Consider the following 22,399-nt stretch of genomic DNA (forward strand, 5'->3'; position numbering starts at 1 on the left):
CTCCACGCGTGTGCGGGCCCGACCGACAGCTCAGCCCCTCCGAGCCCCCTGTGCGCACGGCGGCAGGGGCACGCTGGTGTGTGCCCACGGGCGGGAGGGCAGGCGCGGAGCTCGGTTCCACTCTGGCCCCACGCACGTCCGCACACTCTTGTGCACACAGGCGGCCAAGTATATACCTGCATAGACACTCACCCACCTATCGCCGTGCCGTGCCGTGCCGTGCCGTGCCGTGCCGTGCCGCCACGGAGAAGCACCTCCCTATGCCCCACGTCCCGCTAGCTGTCGGCGCGGTCCCTTTAAATGCTAATGAGGCGGCGCGAGTGCCGGCGCCAGCCCCCGCTGACTGTGTTAAAACTTCGGCGGGGCCATTTTGGGGGCAGTAAGACCCAGCGCGGGCCCGAGGGACGCCGACCCGCCCGCCGCGCACCCGCCCGCCACACACCGCCCGCCTGTCAGCCACCATGAGCGAGGCGGCGGAGACCAGCACCGCCAGCACGGCACCCGTCACGGCCACCACCACGACCGCAGCCGCCGCCGCTCCCCCGGCCGGAGCCCCTGCGCCGCCGTCGCCCGCCGCCCCGGACGTCAAGCCCAAGAGCCCCGTCAGCACCGCCGCGCCGGGCGCGGCTGTTGGTGAGGCGGCCACCGGCGCTGTTGCTGCTGCTGCCGCCGCTGCTACCCCCGCAACTGCCGCGGCCGAGACGGAGAAGAAAGTGCTGGGTGAGTGGCGGGCCCTGCTCCCAACTTCCCGGGGCACCTGCGGCAGGAGCGGGGGTACACACGCCACGGCACATGGCCGCCGCCCGGGGCCCAACCCGGCTTCCCCCCGCCGGCTCCCCCCGCGGCTGTGAGTCAGGCAGCGCTCGGGGGAGGCGGCCGTGCCTCCTCCTCTTCCCTCCCAGCCGCGGGGGGGCCGAGCGGCGCCTGTCCGGGACGCCAACTCCGAGTTGGGCGGCAGCACCTGTGTGCAGCGGCGGCGGCGCGCCCGGCCCCGGAGAAGAGCCGGGGTCCGTCTCCCCGCCGGTGCTCCGGTGCCGGGAGAGGATAGCGAGTGAAGTGCAGTCATGCTGATGGGCTCCCCGATGCCTGCTGCCGGCTCCGTGTCCTGCTGAGGCATCTCCCGTGGAAGGGGCTCCTGGCAAGCCCTGTGTGACGCCCCCCCCCCCCTTCGGGCTTTGCACAACTTCTGTGTCAAAGAGTCTTTGTAACTAGTAACGCTTCGAGGTTTAGTTTTTGGTGTTGGTGTTTTTTTCTTTTTCTGTTTTTCTGTCAGTTTTTACTTTATCAGTCAAGGGTAAGCCGTAATGTCAGGTTGCCATCTCTGTGCTCAAGCCTAGTGCATAGCTAATGCGGTGATTTTTCTCCATTGTGATTAAACAGGATCAACTTGTTGAAAGGAACTGCAATCTGCAGTGGAAATAGGGATTTAGTGTTGATAACTGTGTAAGACGTTAGTAAGAGCAAAGCTGGGGCTGACTACTAGTGCAGAGTCCCAAGCTTCATAAGGAAAGACAGCATCTTCCCTTCTGAAAGGAAAGGCTGAGGTCTTACTGCAGCAGACAGAGGAGCCAGGTAAAGGATTTCTCTGCAGCTCAGGTAGGAGGAATTCAGGTAAAAGAGAAATTGGAGGTACAGTTTGTGTTTTTCCCTGCTCTGTTACCAGATTTGTTGGTAATCGGTCAAGGCGCATCCCGTCATATCTGTTAGTGTGTCTGTCTGCTTCTAGCCTTAACATGGCTTGTGTCACTCTTGGTAATGTTTTTATCTTGTTCACCTGTTGCTGTTGCTTGGGGCTGGGGGTAAGTGGAGGCACAAATGCCTTTCCTGGTCTGGCAGCGAAAAGAAAACTGCCACGGTGTTGCCTTTGCACACTGGCATTATTGCTAGGCAAACTTTCTATCAGGAGCTCTAAGGAAAATGATCATTGATAATGCTAATTAAAAATGAACTTATATTCAGGTCTGCCTCAAATGTCCGTGTTAATGGTCTTGTAAGAAGAGACTTAAGTAAATATAATTACAAAGATTCGATTAGACACAAGCTCTAATGCTTGCCCAGGGCATCTAAATGTCTGACTGAGGAATAAAGATAAAGGCTAGTCAACTTTCTCCTCTCTTGGTCACAGGAAGCTTTGGCTTTCTCTGTTAAAACTAATGAAAAGGCTATTTTGTCATGGATAGGTTGTTTCCTCTGATAGCATCAAAGTACTACATTTTGTAGAAATATGTGGACTTTCACTTGCTGGTGGGATAGGAGCGATGACATCAACTACCTTCTCTGAGTTGTGTGTAAAACTGGTTATGGCTTCCTCTGGGCTTGCCCTCTTCCTTGCCTCATCTCCCTGATATGACAGCTCGGGTTTAACAGTGTTAACAGTGGCTGCACCACGGCCACGTGGATGTTTGGTGTCATGATATTGTGTCTGAGGTTCTTTTTCCCCCTTAAGGTGATGCTTGAGGGAGAGTAAAACTGGTGTGAGTAGGGAATGGTATCTCTCCAGAACACTGTTTTAGGGAATCTATTGGAGACTCCCCCAATCTCTGCCAGACTGCAAAAGGAGCAGTGTTGCGTTGAAGCTGTGTGCATGGACATCCACTTAGCAGCAGCCATCTGGCCACATAGTGTGAGTTTTATTTTCCTTTCTGCCAGCTTTCTTGCTCCTCTGAGGGTTTTTGTCAGGCTTCCTAGGCTTCTCGCCCTCTTCCTAATCTGATTGAAATAAGCCAACAGATTCAATAGCTATTTTGTGGGGGAGGGAAAGGATGGTGGTGGGGGAATCAGTGGTATTAGCCTTGTTTCTTAAAGCAGGCTAAAACCTGCATGTGCCATTGGCACCTGTTTCTGGGCCTTCCCCCCAGCCCTTCTTCCACTGTTGAGTTTAGTGCATGAGCTCTTGCATGTAGCCAGTGCCTGTGTGGTAGCAATAAGTGTATGTAGTGATGTCCCTACTAAACTAAACCTGAAAGCACAACTATATCTGTTGATGCCCAAGACTTGTGTGAAAAATCAGTGCTAGGCAGTGAATCTCTTTGAACAAGGAGTCTTGGGAATGGGTGCTATGTTAGGTAGAGCCCTTTAGTAACTGTTTCAGTCTTAACATGGTTTTGCTGATTCTAAATGCAAACTTTTTCTACTAAAAAGTATTGAACATCAAAACCTTCACTTCTAAAAGTGCAATGAGTAATGACCTGTTACTAGCTTCAATAACAGCAACAGTCTTACAATGGACTGCTATCATCAAACATTCCTGCTTTAGTTCTGTATTTGGGGAAGGAGGAAGAGGTTGCTTTTCTTGTCTGTCAGAGGGCTACATATGAATGCCAAGTGTGCATGAGACCAAAGGTCTTGTCTAGCTGTGTCATCTCCTAGTGGATGTGTAGGGAATAATGCAGGTGTAAGAGCAGATGATGGTACCTATTTGTAGGTGTTTGAGGTTTTTTTAACAAGACAAGAGGTCATCTGTAGGTGACTAGACCCTTTTCAAATAAGTACTATGTAAATTACTTAGCTGTGGTCATGCTGTGTGATAAATAACAAATAACATCTATTAAGTCTAGGACCCAGAATTCTCCCTTTCCTACAGGTTTGAAAAGTACAAGTTCGTAGTCCCCACCCAGTTGCTGAGAGGGAAGGAGAGTTTAAACCACCTCCATCACTGTTGAGTTCCTCCCACATGCTCCCATATGTTGGAGGAACAGGTTTTGCCAGATCCTATAAGACACTGCAGTCTGGTTTCTAAGCAAGATGCTGTTTTGGTGTTGAGACAAGAGCTTGTCTTGATCCTAGAAGCCTTAGAACATAAAGTTGTCAGTTTGTAACTGCTAAATCACAGAAGATCTCTAGAAGTAGGAATGTTAAAAAAACACACACACACAAAGCGCCCCCAAAACACCACAAACGAAAATAAACCCCAGAAACTTCTTGTGGGGTCTTGTTTAGTTAGAGTGATGTTGGCCAGTTCTGGTTTCCAAGGAAGAAAGAAAAAGTAATTGAGTGAAAGAGAGGACTTTTAAAGAACTTCCTGTTTAATGTCTAGTTACTAAGCTAAAGAGAACTGATGATTTTCAGCATCAGTGCACATCTCTGGCATAAGACATGGAAAAAAGAGGGGATGGATGCCCAATTCTGAAAGTGGAGCTGGACTTCATTCTAGATGCTGTGTGGTAAACTCTTGGCTGAAGAGCAGCATATTAAAACAATCCCGTGTTAGTATAAACTGAAGTGGGAGATAAAGGTAGACTTTGAGTGTTAAGGTAACAGGCTAGGTCTGGTTTTGACTTCAGGAGCATAGATAAAGGTATTTTTGTAACATTCTTGTACTTTCTTATATTTTAGAGTAACTTCTCTTTTTCTTTCCAGCCACCAAAGTTCTTGGCACAGTCAAGTGGTTCAATGTCAGAAATGGATATGGCTTTATCAACAGGTATGTTTAGATTATGATAGTCATATTTGTACTGTACTAAGAGTAATGGTACAGGTAATATGCCATACTTTTAATAATTGTAGCAGAGACCCAAAGACCTGACTACAAGTTTATGCTGTTGATAACCAGGTTTGGCCAGGCATTCAACCAGTTCTGTCTCGGGAACCACCTCCCCCTTCCCCATCAAAGTTTGTGTGTCTGAGGAGAAAACAAAGAGTCGAACCCATTACAGATTTGGTCTGTTACTTGTTTCTCATGATTAATTGTACTACACCTTTAATGACTATATGCTTTTCATGACTGCCTGTCTTTTTTTTAAAGGTGCAAGATAAGTTGTAGAATGAGGGAAATACTTTTCAGATAAAAATTCAAGTGTTGACTGATTGGTCAAAATACCTAGTGTAAATACACATTGAGATTCTCTGATACCATCTAACTGAAGATGTTCCATGCCTGGGTTCACAGAAATTGTCTTTTTTATCCTTCTCTGATCACAAATGAAACTCTGAATGGCATCAATAAATAGCTGTTAGTGATACTGACCGCACTCCAACCTTAGGTGCACAAGGCCCATACTTCCAAGTTATTGGAGGAAACTCTGGCTTTTAAAGCTGGAATCTGGGGGTTTGAGAAGCTTTAAAATATCTTGTGTGCTTTATGAAAAATGAAGCTACTGTATGGGGAATGCTTGTCTTGCAAAAGATATACCTGGCGAGTTATTTTATCCTACAAGTCCTTGAACCAACTTACACAGCAGGTAGGTTTTGGTGAGTTGGACAGTGTAGAAGAGGGCAGAAGAGCCCGTTTCATGGATTTGAAGCCAGTTCTGGTACAGTATTAATGCCAGTCTCTGGAGACTACTCTCCAGTGTTATGTAAGCTTAAAGAAAAGCTTGAATGGCAAAGTACTCTTAAGTCTTGTAGCAGTTGATGTGAGAGTCTTCAGCTGGATATGATGTAATAATTTATTATCTTTCTTCCTAAACTGAAGTCTGCTGTTAGTTCAGTCCACTGCAACAAGTTTTGGATTGTGCATTATTTTCAAAAACTCTTTAACCCTCTTGTGCCCTCTGCAGAGAAGGAGTTGAGAGAACAAGTGGTGGGGTCTTTCTGTTGCATGGGAACACATAATTGAGGTCTTAGACCTACCTTCATGTTTTACACGTGGAAGCTTGAACTGGCTGGCCTAATCTTGACAACCTCGCATTCATGTCTGGGTCTCCTTTCAACAGACTCTTCTGACATCTCTTGTGCATGGTTGCTTTGAGTTTCACTGAAAGGAGAGCTCTGTTGACAGCTGTGGCCAGTCCTGTTGATAGTCTTGCTTGACCTCTGGGATAACAGCTCAGGTTGCAGCCCCTGTGGAAGTTTTTTTTTTTGGGGAGTGTGGAATATAGTTAAAGGCGAGCAGTCCAGTCATTAACTCCATCCAGTGTCAAAACAAAATACTGAGTGCTTGCCAAAAGATTACAGAGAACCTCCCTGTCCCTTCACCCTTCTGAAGGCTGGGGAGTCTTTTCTGCTGTCAAGCATATGACCCTGAAAAATCAGAGCAGGGTCTTGGTATCATAGCCTTTACAGAACGTATGGCATCCAGGAGATGCACTACAGGGTGGGGGAAGGAGGGCTTCACTTGTGGAGTCAGGATTTCTATTTAAGTCTCTCAGTCTAAACTCTTACAACTTCTCACTTTCTGTTCACAGAAATGATACCAAAGAAGATGTGTTTGTTCATCAGGTAAGACAGCAGTAATTGTACTCAGATGTGTGCTGTGATAGGTTTTTCAGGCAACTTCCTGTAACAGCTGCCCAACCTTGCTTAACATGCATTTTGAAGTTTTCAGGGAGAAATATTAGGGTTTGTTTTCTTCTCTCTGGAGTTACAATTGAAGGAGTAGGTATTATAATTCTTCATGCTTTTTGTCTGCTCTGATTTGAACACTAGAGGGTTTGGTTTGGGTTTTGGAGGGTTTTTGTTTTGGTGTGGGTTTGTTTGGTTGTCCCTCCCCTGGGGAAGTGACTTCTGTTTTGTAAGTACGTTGTTATTTGTCTCTGTCCCATTGCTCACTCTCCGCTTCCTCATGTTCCCTGTCTTCTGTTTCTTCCTACCCTTAGTTTGCAGGTCTGTTGTCTGCCCTCTGTGGTATTGGAAAGAAAGTGATCTAGTCTGGCTCTTGACCAGCCTGAGTTGCCGTCAGCTGTTGCTGCACAAGGCAGCTGCTCTTAGGAAGAGGAGGAGGAAGGCTGTGTGCCAAAGTGTGTCAATTTAGAGGGAGGTTGCCCAGCAGCTTGTCGTTGGTTAACTTCTCTTGAGCTGTCAGTAGGCTGTTCTATGTTTATACTGTCAGCTTGCAGGTGACTAGTGAAAAGACAGAGAATGCTGTTTCTCTGCTGATGTAAACTGGCTAGTTGGCTTAGATCTAGTTTTGCATCTGAGACTTTGTCCCATATGAAATATATGCAGACCCACGTGATCATTAAAAGAACGAGCTTTCTTTTTAGGTGTATGTGGCAGTATTTCCATCAGATGTAACTAGGAAACTTGCACTCATAGTTGGTCACAAAGCATGAGGATATGTTTGATGCATATAGCACTGAGAGTTAGTTTAGTTCCTGTGGGATCATGACTAAGTAGCCTGTGATAGCTTTCTCTTGGTCAGGTACTGTGTAGTATATAATATATATATTATCCAAAACCAGATGAAGCTGGAAGGGGGTAAGTCTAGTGCCTTAATGAGAAAAGATGGTATTGGCAAGTATGTGCAATTACATATTCCTGGTTCAGTTGGTGGACTTGAGATCAAGAACTCTCAATGCATGCTCTGAGGTCTAGTGGGCTCTCTACTTCTTTGATGGCTGTGTGCATGGCAGTACTGCTGCTGCATCTGTGCCCTGATAGGAGCATGTCAAGAGGAGGTTGAGGAAAGTTCTAGTAACAGAAACATGTTCTGGATAGGCAGCACTATGAAACTAACTTGAAGGCAAATGAGGTCTCCTTCAGACCTGTGAAAAGATAATCCTGGAAAATGGCTGTTGTGATGATGATAGAGGCAACATGGATCGATGTTATTCTGCTTGGGAAGGCTGCCTGCAGAGACCTGAACAGTGAAGGTCAGCAGCAGGCTAGTACTACCTGTTATGTTTTCTCCTTCAGCGGTGGAAATTAGCCACCTAAATGTAAACTGGTCTGTGTGGGGAAAGGAGGGATGATGACTTGTTTCCCCATCTCCTGTGGATGAAATCCTCTTGTAGTGAGTGCTGAGCAAAACTGGCTTGACATTTTGGAAATACCACATTACGTGCAAGCCTGCATCTGATTAACTCTCTTGGTGGGCTGTGTATGGCAAAGTAGATGCTTCCAGCTCTGGCCTGGGTTGGCTGCAATGGGATTTTCCTCAGCTCTTCAGTCTCGAGCTGTTTCTTTATGTGAATGTGCTCACAGCCAGAGCTCCTGATTGTGGCTGTTTTCTTATGCCATGGATTTACCTCCCTCACCAAAGGTCCTGCTGCTTTGAGCTCCCTTGCCAGGGTTAGTGCTGGTTTTGCCCCTCCTCCCTGCACCCTTCTCAGGAGGGGCTGGATTACGTGCCTAATCCCTTCAGAATAAGGCTGACCTAGTTGAATGGATCCAGCCTCCTCCCTGCCTCCCCTGCACACATCCACAGTGGTAGAAAACAGGCTGATCTCATGATTGGAATGGGGGGTTAACGCTCAGTGTTTGGCTATTGGATGCTATTTATAAACCTAGTACAGATTAAAATGCTTTTCTCTTTAGGGCATGCATGGATTGCTTTGAATTAACCCTTTGTCTTGCAAGAGGACCCAAGCAGTGTTTTGGGGAAGGGCAGTTCTTCACTTTCTCTGTCCTGCTTGCACCCTTGTCCAGTTGGTTTGTGCAAGGTGCTGTGCAGGGCATTCTTTCAGAGGTGTTCTGAGCAGTAGGGATCAATTCACCTGGTGGGGTGACGTGTATCTAAGGGAGAGGAGGTTCTTACAGTTTAACACTATTAAAAGTGTCAGTAGCCAGAGAAGTCCAACTTAATTAGGCATAGTTTGAATCAACAAGCAGTGAGGAGGAATAATGTTTTCTTCTGCACAGAATTCACTGGATAGTATTTGTCATGAACAGTAACTGGTGTAACAAATGTTGGCTATTGCTGTGGCAATGCTGGATGTGCACATGATGGGGCGGTAGGAGGATATGGAAAGAACTTTCCTAAGCAAAATACTGAACTAGCTCTGAAGACTTTCATGGCTGTTCATCAGTGTTCCCTTGGGAAAGGAAAGGCTTTGTCTTAATTGTTGAGGTCTGTCTGTGCTAACACAAAACATCTGTTTTTTGAATCAAAGAACTAGGAGCCTGCAGGAAACAGTAACAGGGAGAACAGAGCTCTCTCCCTTCTGGACATACAGAGTAAAAGTCTTCTCATCAGGCTTAGAGCTTTGGCTTATTAGAGGCTTATTTCAGCAGTGTTTACCTGCAGCTGAAGTAGTAAGTAGTAAAGCTGTATAGTTTCTGTTCTGAACTCTAGGATTTACTCAAAATTGTTCTTGTTCGCCTTTATGAAATAAACTGCAGCCTGCTGTGTGGCAGTCTCTGTCTCTGGCTGGCAGGTTAGTCAGTTGCAAACCTGAATTTCTGAAGTTTCTGTCCATAAACTTGGAATGGAGCATGTGGAATCCTATTGAATTCATCTTCCGTTACCTTCTTGGAGGATGTTTGAGGAGCTTCATTAGTCTGAAGTACACCCTCTATTGAATAACCTGATAGTCGTTTTTTCCTCTGCACTTGGAAGGCGAAGGAGTTCTAAAATACAAGTTGTTGACATCTGTCATATGCAGAGCACAAGTCTTAAGGGTTTGAGCCAGTTTCTCAGTACAAGTGGTAGTGAAAGAACAGAACCCTTACTCTGCAGTGAAGATAATCACTGTTAGTATACAGCAGTTATGGAAAAGCCATCAGTTCCAGCTGATTTTTAGACATGGGGCAGTTACACTGATAGGTCAGTGGAAAGCAGACGGAGCTGTCTCAGCTGATTGTGGGAGTCTCTGCTTGCTAAAGTAGTTCTGAAAAGAACTCACTTGAGCAGCTCATTCTCTTCCTGTATCAGCACACCCTCACCCCCATCCGAAACCAACAATCTCATGGGTTATTCTCGCTTTGATAGCAATAATATGTATATTCTTGCATTCTGCCTTAAGCCTTTTAGAGACCCTGTGGGATACAGGGAAAGGCATGGCTGGATGTAGGGCTGGAAGAGCATGCTGGCCTGTTGGGCAAAGGGGACTATTCAGCAACAATGAGAATACTTTTCCTAAACTGGTCAAGCTCAACTCCAAACTGATTAGAACTTTTTTTTCCTTCAGTGGGAAATATTTTTGGGCTGTTGTTGACTTCATGAATACAGTTGCCATGCACAGGCAACAATTAGGCTGGTCTTCATTTTGCCTGTTTTTGTTGAACTGCAAACAGATGTGACAGTTCTCTTCTGTTTCTGCTCTGCATCCAGTTTCTTAAAACAGAGGAAATGTCATGTGCTTCTAGGTACTAGATCTGCACTTGCCTCCTTTATGCTAACAAAGGATACTTAGGTTATTAAAGACCAGCTTGCTTTAAGAGAACTTTAGTAAAAAGCAGGCTGCTAGATTAGCTTACATGTGTGTGTAGTTCATTTTTTGTTTGGGTTTCTTCTCCCCTGGCCTCTTCCAGTTTGTGTACCCTTATCTAACAGACAGTAGGCTTGCCCTTCTAACTGCCTTCTGTGGAATCCTGGAAATACTCCCCAGAGTGAAAAGCATCTGTAGTTGACAGACTGAAAATTACTTCAGGAGGCTTGAGTGTTCCTGGGACTCTGAGGAGGTTTTCAGCCATTTTACTATTGGCAACACTGGTTTTGGATTATTTTGGGGTTTCTGTCTTGGTGACTCTGTGTTGTACTATCCCTGTGTTCTTCAGGGACTTGCCTAATTTTGGGCAAGTTTTTTCTTTTTTTACCTTGCAGTACTTAGGTAGTAAAACACTTATTTATGTTACACTAGAGTTATAGTAATTCTACTCTAGTTACTATGAGTTGCCCTGATACCTTGTAGTTAATGCCATCTTCTACAAAAATGCTCCTGCTCTTAAGTTTTCTGTAGATTGTGTAGCGGTTTCCTAGTGATAATGAAGGCATGGGGCACACTTGCTGCTGGAGCTGCCTTAGTACAGCTTGTTGGAGATCAGACACTGAGTGTAACACTGTTCATACAAAAATATGTGCTGACCTGGATCTTTAGTGGGGTTGACAGAGGGGATCTTGGGGCAACAGCCAGTTTGTTAACTTTATATGTTGAGAAAAGAGTAAACCTTGACTACATATCAGAAAGCCTGTGGAATAAAGGAGACATCTCTCAGACTCACAGACTGGTTTAGGTTGGAAGGGACCTTAAAGCTCATCCAGTTCTAAATCCCTGCCATGGGCAGGGACACCTTCCACTAGACCAGGTTGCTCTAAGCCCTGTCCAACCTGGCCTTGAGAACTGCCAGGGATGGGGTAGCCACAGCTTCTCTGGGCAACCTGTGTCAGTGGCTCACCACCATCTCAGGGAGGAACTTCCGAAGATCTAATCTAAATCTATCCTCTGTCAGTTTAAAGCCATTTCCCCTTGTCCTGTGCCTATATACCTTTGCAAAAAGCCTCTCTCCGGATTTCTTGTAGGCCTCTTTAAGTACTGAGAGCTGCTCTAAGGTCTGTCTCATGAGCCTTGTCTTCCCCAGGCTGAACAGACCCAACTCTCTCAGGATGTCTTCATAGAAGAGGTGCTCCAGCCCTCTGATCATCTTTGATAATACACAACTAGCAGACTGTATCTAATAATTTCATAAGTTTCATGTTTCTCATTAAATCTGTGTGTAGTAAAGCTTATGTAAGAAGATCAGTAGCACTTACATGTTTAAAATACCGTGGTGGGGTGACTAATCTGATGCATAGAGTTGTGACTGTCGCAAAAGAATACTGCCCTTCCCTCATTTAGAGGGCTACGAATGTGTAGGATAAGATGAAATAGTACATTTTTCTCTATCTTTTCTTTAAAGACGGCGATAAAGAAAAACAACCCACGGAAATACCTGCGTAGTGTTGGAGATGGAGAGACTGTAGAATTTGATGTGGTTGAAGGAGAGAAGGTAAGAGATAATGGGGACTTTGTGCTGTAGTCCAGCAGAGGTAACATCACTGTAGTAAAGAGTTGCACAGTTACGGTTCTGTGTATCTGATGTTTTGTGGTGGTTTTTTTTTGTCTTAATACATTAATCCCTGGGGTGGGTGGCATTCATATGGCTTTTCTGTGGAAGATCTGTATTTAAAGTCTTCATTAAGAAATATTTTTAGGTACGTATCAAAAATCCTTTACTACATCCTAGGCCTTCTAGAACCTGTAATTTTTATTTCATAGAACATTTGAAGCTTGCAGCCTGACCAGTAAACATTAACTAAGGAATATATTGCCCTGAAGAGTTTGTCTTGGTGTCTGGTAGCTTAATAACTGTAAGAACCTTAAAAGTTTTTGTGTTTCTACTTTCTCAAATGCTTTTTGAGTTTCCAATTTTTATTGGTTTTTTTTGTGGTTGGTTTTCCTTTTGTTTTCCTTGTTTGCTTTTAAGTTCTTTATTTTTCCTCTTAACTCAGGCTGCCTGATAAGGTCTTAATTCTGGTAACTCTTGGTTATGGGTTGAGAATAACAAACTTGCTTTTGCCTGATGTGGAAGGAAGGAATCTCTGATGCTTGGAACTTTCATCTTCTCCCTGTAACTGGTTGTTCTTTTCTCATACCATCTTGATTGATTTTCTTTTGGCCTTTCAGGGTGCAGAGGCAGCTAATGTCACTGGTCCAGATGGAGTCCCTGTGGAAGGCAGCCGCTATGCTGCAGACCGGCGCCGCTATCGCCGTGGCTATTTTGGCCGACGCCGTGGACCACCTCGAAGTGTAAGTCTAATTTCTGCAGTGGTGGTCATCCCACCTCCTCAGTAGTCTTGCAGTCCCCTCATGAGAGGGAACTACAGGTTCTGCGCTGCCATGTAGTAAACAGTTAATGTTCAACAAAGTTGTGAGTTTTCTGTGGTGGTAATCTGGGTTCCTCCTTTGTTGATGCTGATACTGATATTTTCTACTTTTGAGTGTCCTGTAGGCCTTTCCTTGGCATTTGGTTGTAAAATGTGCTAGAAGCATTCCTTTGGGTGTCAAAAGTATCTGTGTTGATGAATAAAAGCAAAGGAGTAAGACACAGAAGTGCTTCACCATGCCCTTTACCTCCAGCAAGGAAAAGTATAACCATAACTTGAAAAGGGCTACTTGGAAAATGGGATTTTTTAAAAGCTTGTCACTTTTGCATAATGTGGTAGTAGTTTGACCAACTAGTTGAAACCTCTATGTATCATCCCTTCATAGACCTCTGCCTACAGCAGTTCAGTGTAAAGATAAAGCCTTTTATTTTTTCTTCAAACTAGCTACACCACTGTAGCTAGGGAGAAGCGAGGTAGCAATGTCTGTGAGCCATAGCAGTATGTGTACACTGTTCTGTATGGTTGCATTAGTACATGCATTAAATGTTGTGCCCCTCTGCTTGAGGAGGTTTTTCTGGCTAACTGTCCTGCTGGATACTTCTGAGAGAAGTTTGAGTTGCTGATGGTATGGCATTCTTGGGCTGTGTTTGAAAGGATGTTAAGTTAGCTATAGGCAGCTCTTGCTGCATATCTGAGGAAAAGGTTTCCACGTACCCAAGCCTGCTATGCTTAAAGATCTTCTGGGCTGCAGAGGTGAAAGGTGTTCCTAGAGCTCAGCTGCCCACATCATTAATCCTGTGTTTACTAACACAAAAAAAAGCTGAACTTACTGAGATGACTTTTTGACATGGTGGCCTTCTAGATTTCAAGAACTTTCAATTGATGTCAGCTGGCAAATCCAGTCCAGCCTTGTATAACGCAGTAAGAGTTGGTTTCTCCTTCCTTCCTGTCCTGGGTTCAGCAGTAGCAGTCATTTTTCTCCTTCTTGGTAGCTGGTGTAGTGCAGTGTTTTGACTTTCAGCTCGGGAACAGAGCTGATAACAAGGATGTTTTGGTTTGGCCAAGGACTTTGTGAGCCTCATGCTCTGCCAGGGAGGAGGGGAAGCCAGGAGGAAGCGGAGACAGGACACCTGACCCAAACTGACCAAAGAGGTATTCCATACCACAGCACGTCATGCCCAGGATGTAACTGGGAGTTAGCCGGAAGGGCTGGGAGGCTGCAGGGTTGGAGGAGGTATCAGTCAGAGCTTGGTCGGGCTTGGGGGGCGAGTTATCGGTCGGCTGGTGCTGAGGTGTTGTATTCTCTTCCCTTGTTATTTCCTTTATCATTATTATCATTGGTGGTAGCAGTAGTGATCTTCCTTAACTGGCATAGTTTTAGGTAAACTAATGATGCTGTCCTTTGTTTGCCATGCTAGTTCACATGTGCCTGTACTTTGTAAGTTACTGAGTCTGATTTTTGACCATACTGTGTGATTTTTTTTTCTCAAGAATGAAGAGAACCCTGGGGAATCCGAGGTATTCAATTGGCTTTAGTGGGAACTACTTCTGGATTGCTTGGGAAGTTCTGTTCAGAGTAAAGTACTTGTTTGTATCAGAAACTTCTTAATTGTATCCACTACAGAAAAGAGGCTGTCCTCTTCACTAACAACATAGACATTGTGTGGAGTTGTAGTCAGAATGTTAGAACAGAGAATGAATCATGGAATAACCTTGAGAACTAATAGTACTGTCGTGTACATGTTGTGTGTATGACTAATAGAATAAGCCTTTATACCAGTGAGTCAGAAAATAAGCTAAATAGTTTAAAAGCTGTTTTATAGGCTGATGCTGTTTCTTGTAGAGAGGAGACCCAAAAAGATTAATAGTTTTACACAAAACTAGACTGATAAAGATATTTGGGAAGCAGATGGGTAAAAAGCTCATTGTGCTTTAATTAAACAGTTTATACTTAAAGAAACTTGTATTTGGGGGACAGCAATAAAATTTTGTACCTTTTTAGGTGTTCTCCAACCTTTTTAGGGTTGCTTTGTTAGAAGGCATTTCACTGAGTTGGAAGGTTCCTGTGAAGGAGATTGAGTGAATGGGATTATGTGTGTGCTAGGTGTGATGTGTGATGCTTTTAGGAGTACAGATGTAGCTTTCCTAATAAATAAATCTAATGTTTACTGATAGTAAGCATAAGACCTCAATGCTCAGGTTCTGTTCTGCATCCATTCTGGTGACTTCCGACAGCATAGTTTTATCCTGGAGCTGTAATTCACTTCTGAACAATAGACCTAGGTCAATTGACAGTGTAATGTAATGTGTCAAGTGATTTTTTTTTTTTTTGTGCTACTATAGAAGATGTGGAAAATTGTCAGGACTTACAGGCAAAGCAGTCCAGTTGCTTTACTGTTCTGTTTTCAACTGATTGTTTAAGCCAAACCAATTTAAAATATTGACATAGCAACATTTGGTTCAAGGTTAATAGAAAAAAGTTTGCTTTGGTTTTGAGTAATGCTTCACCAGGTCTAGAGGCAGTCCTTTTTATCTGAGATTCCAATGTGGCCCTTTGTAGGGAGGAGTGGACTTGAACTTCTGCATGTTTTTAATAGCACAGCCCAATACTGCCTTTTAAAGAGCTCTGCATGTGATGCTGAGTGTCAAGTGCTACAGGAGGGCTTTGGCTGGTAAAAAAACACTGTGTGCCCCTCCCTGCAATTAGGTTGGTTGCTGCTTTACTAGCTTCTGGCACGTTGTCCCTCAGAGGAGACCTACTAGGTCTTTGGTTCTGTATTTCTGGCATTGCAGAGCTAGAACTGAGCACTGTCTTGTGCTTGCTCAGAAATTCTGGAGAAATGACAACTATGCTGGAACACATTCAGGATTGTTTCCGTTTTGTGTGCTCTCTTCCCTTTATATCTTGCTGTTCTCTTTTCCTGTTTCTGTGCTTTGATAGTCCTCACATGACTAAGAGTGAGAGCAGGAGCAGCATTAGTTTCTTGCTTCACAAAAGACAAATCCTGACACATCTGAATCATGGTTGTCACATACAGTACTGGTGGTGCTATTTCTCGTCTTGCTGTTTGTGACATTTCTAACCATCCATCACAGGTCTATTAAATTATAAAGTTATTTAATACAAAGGGTGTTGATAGAAACAGGACAGATTGGTATTCTAAAGTAGATAGAAGTAGTATAGTGCTGTTCTAAGCTTAGAAGTGTGACTTTTGTTTCAGGTTCTGAATGTCTCAAGTACTTTTCAACTTCTGTCAGGTGCTGCCTGTTATTACTACCTACTTAGTTGGTAGAAGTTCCTGTGAATATTTATTTATCCTACTCTTATCCTTGTCCAAATTTAAGCCATTTGGGTATCAGCTGCTTCTTTTTACTTGATCTATTGATGCTTCTGCACCAAAACTGGTTTTGTGTTCAGATTCATATCTCTGGGCTTAATGGTTAATATACTGTCCATGAAGTAAGATAATGCTTCATTGTTGACTGTCTTATGTTTTCTTTTGGTTATAGGGCGGTGAGGGAGAAATCAAGGATGGGGTCACAGAAGGAGGACAACTTCATCAGCAAGTCCATAGGAATCCTACCTTTCGTCCCCGCTATCGCAGGTTTGTATGGTTTCCTTTGCTCATCATTCCTTGGATGCTTTGTGATTCATACAGGCTTCATTAAGAGCAGGAAGCTGTGTTCCCTGTTGTTACTGTCTATGCAAATCTTGGGGACAGTAAGAAGGTTTTAATTACCAGGAGAAAGGGGAGCTACTGGAATAAGGAAACAAGTAGACTTTGGTTAAAGTGCTTATATAGTGCTCGTGGTCAGGAAGAGGTCAAGAATGGGTGAAGAATTCCTTGTATCCTGTTACTTTTTCAATATATTGCTCCATTGGGAAGTGAGTTGCAGGTCCATGCCTGCCCAGCTGAACTCTTATGCTTTCTTGGACAAGTAATGCATCCAAATCCCACTTGGCCTGGGACAGCTACGCCCACCACCTGCAGGGTCAAGGTGTGCTTTATAACTGCTCCTGAGGACTGCAGACAGTAGTTTGCAGTTCAGCACTGGACTACAGCTTGTGTGCATCCAGCTTGATGGCACCCTATGTGTCATGCAAGCTTGGTTTTATGCACTGGTGCTGCTTGTAGCTACAGAGGATAGCCAACCATTTTAGGTACTGAAGTTGTGTTCTCTCTATAATGGCTTGCGGGCCATTAGATTATATGGTAAAGTTATAGTTACCTTGTTGCCAACTTGTATGTGTTGCCCCTTGTTTTCTCAGTATTTTCTTGTGAAGAGAGATTCTGTCCTCTTTGTAGCTACCTTTAAGTACTGAAATCCTGTGATGAGTTCCCCCAAGATGCCTTTTCTCCAAGGAGAAAAGACCTAACTTCCTCAGCCTTTTCTCATAGGCCAGTTTGTCTAGCGCTTTGATCATCATCTTGTCCCTCCTTTGGAATACATCCAGTCTGTCTGCCCACTCTTTGAGTTGTGGAGACCAGCACTGGACACAGTACTCCCCAAGGTGTGGCCTGATAAGTGCTCATTAGAGTGGTATGTTTGCATCTCCCTCTGCTGCTAATACCTCTGTGGATGCAGCCCAGGCTCTGTTCTGCCTCTGACTCATGTTTGAGTTTTGATGACTTGGGTTGTTAGGTCCATGCAGCAGATAGTGGGAGATTTTTGCCATGGGATGTTGGGGCTGATTAAAAACTTGCATGAGCTTGGGAGAGACTGGTCAAATACCAGAGAAGGATGCCATTGTAAAGAATATAAACTCCATCTGGCTTCAGAAATCTCCAGCATAGAAATTAATTGGAGATTTGGAGGCTATTTGGGAAGTAGGTTTCCTTGTCCGTATTTTTCCCTGGGGATCCACAGAACTGGCATAAATGGGCACTTAAAGACCCAGTAGACCGTTCTTAGTTAAGATCTCTTGGAGTTCACATGAACACTGATATTTACCAGTGGGAAATACAAAGGGAGTTGCTAAGCCATCTGTTAGTCGTACCTTATACTGGCCAGTGTAGGATTGTTTTCTTCGTTTTCCAGCCTTAGTTCTGACATGACTACTCTAGATTCCAGCCTCTACACTGAGGGAACAATTCCACAGCTAAGGAGTTCTGTGCAGTTAAAAATACCAGTGATATCAGTGTGAAATAGTCAACCTCTGACTGTCATAGCTTTTTGAGATGTTGCCTCATTTGTGAATTTTCTTCTTGGTGGTTTTGTTTGTCTGTTTTTGTGTTGGTGTGTTTTGTGTGGGTTTTTTTTGTTTTTTTTTGTGGGTTGGGTTTTTGTTTTGGGTGGTGGCTTTGGGTTTTGTTGTTTGGGTTTTTTAATTTATTTTTTTTAACTGAATTCCTGTAAGTGAAAAAGATCATTCACTTTCTTGTGACTTGTCACTCATTCTCCATGATAAAACAAGTCAGAAAAAACATTAGATTACTTTCACTAGTGTTCATGAAACATTGTAACAGGACCCCGCAACATCCTTATCTCTGGGAGATCTATGGGTTTGTTGGGTGGACTCTGCAGTGGATGAGGAATTGGTTGGATGGTCACATCCAGAGGATAGTGGTCAACAACACAATGTCCAGATAGAGATTGAGTGATGTCAGTACTGGTACCAGAGCTATTTAGTATCTTCATCAATGACATGGACAGTGGGATTGATGCACCCTCAGTAAGTTTGCAGATGACACCAAGCTGAGTGGTGCAGCTGACATGCCTGAGGGATGGCATGCCACCCAGAGGGATTTGGACAAGCTCAAATATTGGGCCCATGTGAACCTCATGAGGTTTGACAAGGTCAAGTACAAGATCCTGCTGCTGATTGGAGACAGCCCCTGGTATCAGTACAGGCTAGGGGATGAACAGATTGAAAGCCGCCCTCCTACAAAGAACTTTGGAGTGCTGATGGATGAAAAGCTAGGTATGACCCAGCAATGTGCACTTGCAGCCCAGAACACCAAATTTATCCTGGGCCACATCAAAAGAAGCGTGGCCATCAGGTTGAGGGAAGTGATTGTGCCCCTCTCTTCCACAGTGGTGAGACCTTGTCTGGAGCACCGTGTACGGTTACGGAGTCCTTATTACAGGAAAGACATGGCTCACAAAAGTGAGCAGATGGATGGAGTGCCCCTCCTTATGAGGACAGGCTGAGAGAGTTGTAATAATTCAGCCTGGAGAAGAGAAGCCTACAGAGAGGCCTTATTGTTGCCTTTCAGTACTTAAAAGTGGCTTATAAGAAAGGTGGGGGTACATTTGTGTGGTACGACCTGTAGTGGTAAAACACAAGGGGAGATGGTTTTATAATAAAAGGGGGTAGACTTGGACTAGATTTAAGGAAAATATTTTTTTGCAATGAGGGTAGTGAAACACTGGGTTGCCCAGAGAGGTGGTAACATTCAAGGTCAGGTTGGGTGTGACTAAGCAATGTGGTCCCATTGAAGGTATCCCTGTTCATTGCAGGGGAGTTGGACTAGATGAGCTTTGAAGGTGCCTTTGAACTCAAACTAATCTATGATACTGCTGTTAAGGAGCTGGTTTGTATTAGTCTGCCATTCAGTCACTTGCTCCTCTTCATCTTGTACTTGTTTTTCCATCAGTTAGCTTAAGAGGTTAAGTTCCAACACTGAATTTACAGAGATGAACTGAAACGATTTTTCCATATGTACTTCTGTTTGAAAACAAAAAGCAAGAGGTAAATAACAGTGCAACAGGAGCAACAAGCTGAATTTCATAGGAATAGCAAGATTATCCCTGATGGTAATGACTATCTGTTCCATGCATGATGGATCTATCCTTCTTGATGGTGGGTCTAGAGCTACAAGCCTTCCACCTCTACTCTGAGCTTTTCTGTGTGAACATTTATATTGAAGTTGTCCTTATCTAGGACTGTGGGAAGTGGGGTAATACTCATGCTGCTGCTTGTAGGCATCTGAGGTGAATAAATTTGATTCCTCAAAAGCTTTATTAGCATTAGGCAGTCAGGAATAGCACGATACCAAGCACAGTGAGGCATTTGAGTTTTTGCATGTTGTGAGTGAATCACAAGAGAGATAATTTGCCTGTGGCTAATGGGAATTTATGCATTTCTGATGCATTCTTTTTCCTATAAGAAATACGATACTATATGAGTGGAAGGCTTCTGTTTGAGTTAATAGGTAAGCGTTGCTTGCATTTACATGCATTAAATCCAGTAATACTATTGCTTTTACATTCCATTTCCTTGGAAAAGCTAAACTGGCTTTTGCGACTAGGTAGCTGTGGATTAGCTAAGACAGGTAGTGGAAACTAGACAGTAGCAGTGACTTTGTTGTCATTCTTGGCTGTGTTTTAACAGTTTATGGACGTAGCTTGTATATACTGGGAAATGGGATTAAATGTTCTTTCACCTGACTGAAATACATGCTACACTTCCTTACGTGATCAAGAGAAGCAACTTAAGGCAAAGAGCAGAGATCTAGGAATAGTTTACAGGAAGAACTGGAGATTCTTGGGGATTGCACCATGAATAGGGCTGGGCTGGTGTATTGGTATGTCAAGGCTAATTTAGCAGAATCAGTCTGTGTGGCCACTACTGGCTTGTTTCTTCTCCTAGCCAGCAACTCAAGTGGGTGAACTACATCTTTATTGTAGGATAGACAGAATATGCTGATATAGTGTCAACAGTGAAGAAACACCCAGATAGCTTGTGTTTCCCTTCCAACTCTATGCCAGCCAAACTCCAAAGGATTGTTTTGCTATCATTCAAAACTGTTAAAGATAGTACTTGGTTAGACAGGTTTTTTCCAGGCTAAAATCAGGATAGTTTAACCTTTTTGGGCTTCTCTCATGACGCCTATTTCTCCCCCCCCTGTTCAGAGGGCCCCCGCGTCCACGCCCTGCCCCAGTGGCTGGAGAGGCTGAGAACAAAGAGAACCATCATGAAGCCAATGCTATGAGTCAGCAGCCACTTCGTCGTGGATATAGACGCCCATACAACTACAGGCGTCGACCTCGTCCACCCAATGCTCCAGCTCAGGATGGGAAAGAGGTAAATACACTCCTGGCACAACTGTGGTAGAGACTGAGGTTTCAATGGGGCGAGTGCTCAAGACCTGTCCTGTGGGAGCTGGTGTGCTAAAGGAGTCTGGTCAAGTCTAAAGTGTTGGTAACTAAAGGTATCTGGCCTGTTCCTTGTGATCTTCTTGGAGAATGAGTAGCTTACCTTAAATAGAGCCAGCAGTGGGATAGGGATTGCTTCTGGATAGCTCTTAATTTAAGTCAGACTGTAATAAATGTTTTTGAAGTGGAGAGAAACAGTTGTTTTTTACAGCTCCCTCAAGCCTTCAGTCTGTATGTAGTGTAAGATAGATTTGACAGGTCTGGATCCATTTCCTGAACAGCTTGAACCAGATTAGTTAAGGGAACTGTTTGATAACACAGATTTTGCCTTAATGACAAGTGACTTTCTCATTCTGTACCTACTTGAGGTAGTCCCCTGACAGAAGCTGCTTTGTAATACTTAATATTTTCAGAGGATTTATCTTCCTTGATTATTTTCAAACCAGGGTTATGCTACCACTGAACAGAGGAAGCATCAGGAGGTCAGTCTGTGTCTATAATAAAGGTTTATTGTGTCTCAGACAAAGGTAACTGAAACACCTGCTGAAAAACCTGGTCCAGTGACCGAGCAGAGTGGTGCTGATTAAAGTCCGGCTCCCCAGGCACCTTTACCATTCCTCAGGTAAGAAATATAGATGGTTCCTGTTCTCCAGCTGAAGCAGCATGGTGTATACTTGTAGGATGTGGCCTCTGGCTACATCCCTTTATGTATGATTAGATATTTGTGATAACTTCTGAGAATGCTGTATAGGCAAACCAAAAACAGTTGCTGCTTTTCTCTCCTTTCTTTCCTCTGCCTCTGTAATTGTCACAAAGTACAAGGAAGATCTGTCCGGTCCATACAGCAACAGCATCTGCTGATTAGTTAGTAGTGTTTTTGTTTTAGGAAGATACTGTACTCTCAGCTTACAGACAGGATATTCTAGTCATGCTTATCCTTTTTTTCTGTGATAATTCCTTCTCCACCTGACATCCCATCTGTTCATCAGGAAAATGAAACTTAAACTGCACTGTTGTTTTCAATTTGGCTCTTCAACAGGTGTCCTAAAATACAACTCAAAAGTTACACCAAAGAAACACACAAAGCAATAAATTGTCACCAGTGATGACAAAAGCAAAGATTTGACCCATTGGAACTTAAACACGTACCAGCAGCTGAGACCCAGGGAACGCCTGCAAGAGATGCATGAAGGAAGGACAAGAGAGCAAGATCCAGCCAGAGCACCCTCCCCAGTTTCAGTAGCAACCCTGGGTTTTGGTGGTTTTGTTTTAAATTTCACTGTTTTGCTAGTATTGAATTCTTCAATTATTCTTTTGGTACCAAACTGAAAAGGGGAATTAAAAAAACCCAACCAAAAAACTGAAATTGAAAGAAAAGCTTTTTTTTTTTTATTGGATGCTGGTGCTGAACCTCCCAGGTGTGATGAGGTTTTTCTTTTTTCTGTGCCAGTCCTGATTGCTGCAGGACAGGGGGAGGAGAAGCTTGTGCTTTCCTTTGTAAGATCTATTTGAAACTGTGCAGCATGGGTGACGTTCCTCACAAATAAAAGTGACAACTACAAAATGGTCTGGATTTAGTATGTTTTTCACATTTACTTTTAAAATGGTTAATTATTTTAATCTTGCTGCTTCAGCATTTATGTGTGAAAATAAGAGCTGCCTGTATAGTGTGTGTTGATGAATCTTGTCTGAAACCATAAATGTTGATAAATGTGCAGGGATATGGCTAGGCTGGGTTCATCTGCTTCAAGCCAAAACAACTTCTGCAGAGAATTTACATATCAGACCTAATACCCTGTGCTGCCCTCTCTGCTTTTCTGGCTCAAATGGTGTTAG

At 43.9% G+C, this 22,399-nt stretch overlaps 1 protein-coding gene across 1 annotated transcript; it reads left to right on the top strand.

Moving 5' to 3' along the window:
• Nucleotides 1-446: 446 nt before the first annotated feature.
• YBX3 (Y-box binding protein 3) lies at nucleotides 447-22,127 on the top strand. Its single transcript, XM_057429500.1, has 9 exons — nucleotides 447-720; nucleotides 4,360-4,423; nucleotides 6,126-6,159; nucleotides 11,497-11,586; nucleotides 12,264-12,386; nucleotides 15,974-16,068; nucleotides 20,321-20,492; nucleotides 21,085-21,185; nucleotides 21,603-22,127. Exons 1-8 carry the CDS (start codon nucleotides 462-464, stop codon nucleotides 21,148-21,150), a joined length of 903 nt encoding a protein of 300 aa, XP_057285483.1. The 5' UTR covers nucleotides 447-461; the 3' UTR covers nucleotides 21,151-21,185; nucleotides 21,603-22,127.
• Nucleotides 22,128-22,399: the final 272 nt, after the last annotated feature.

Source organism: Pezoporus wallicus, unplaced genomic scaffold, assembly GCF_028554395.1.
Source record: "Pezoporus wallicus isolate ANWC-B61680 ecotype Strahan unplaced genomic scaffold, APGP_CSIRO_Pwel_v1 scaffold_3294, whole genome shotgun sequence".
Lineage (NCBI taxonomy): Eukaryota > Metazoa > Chordata > Aves > Psittaciformes > Psittacidae > Pezoporus > Pezoporus wallicus.

Excerpts from the sequence above, each read along its gene's own strand:
- YBX3 (XM_057429500.1), top strand. The coding sequence starts at position 462 with ATGAGCGAGGCGGCGGAGACCAGCACCGCCAGCACGGCACCCGTCACG. Across the intron at positions 4,424-6,125 it reads GGATATGGCTTTATCAACAG|AAATGATACCAAAGAAGATG; the intron begins GTATGTTTAGAT and ends TTCTGTTCACAG. Across the intron at positions 6,160-11,496 it reads AAGATGTGTTTGTTCATCAG|ACGGCGATAAAGAAAAACAA; the intron begins GTAAGACAGCAG and ends TTTTCTTTAAAG.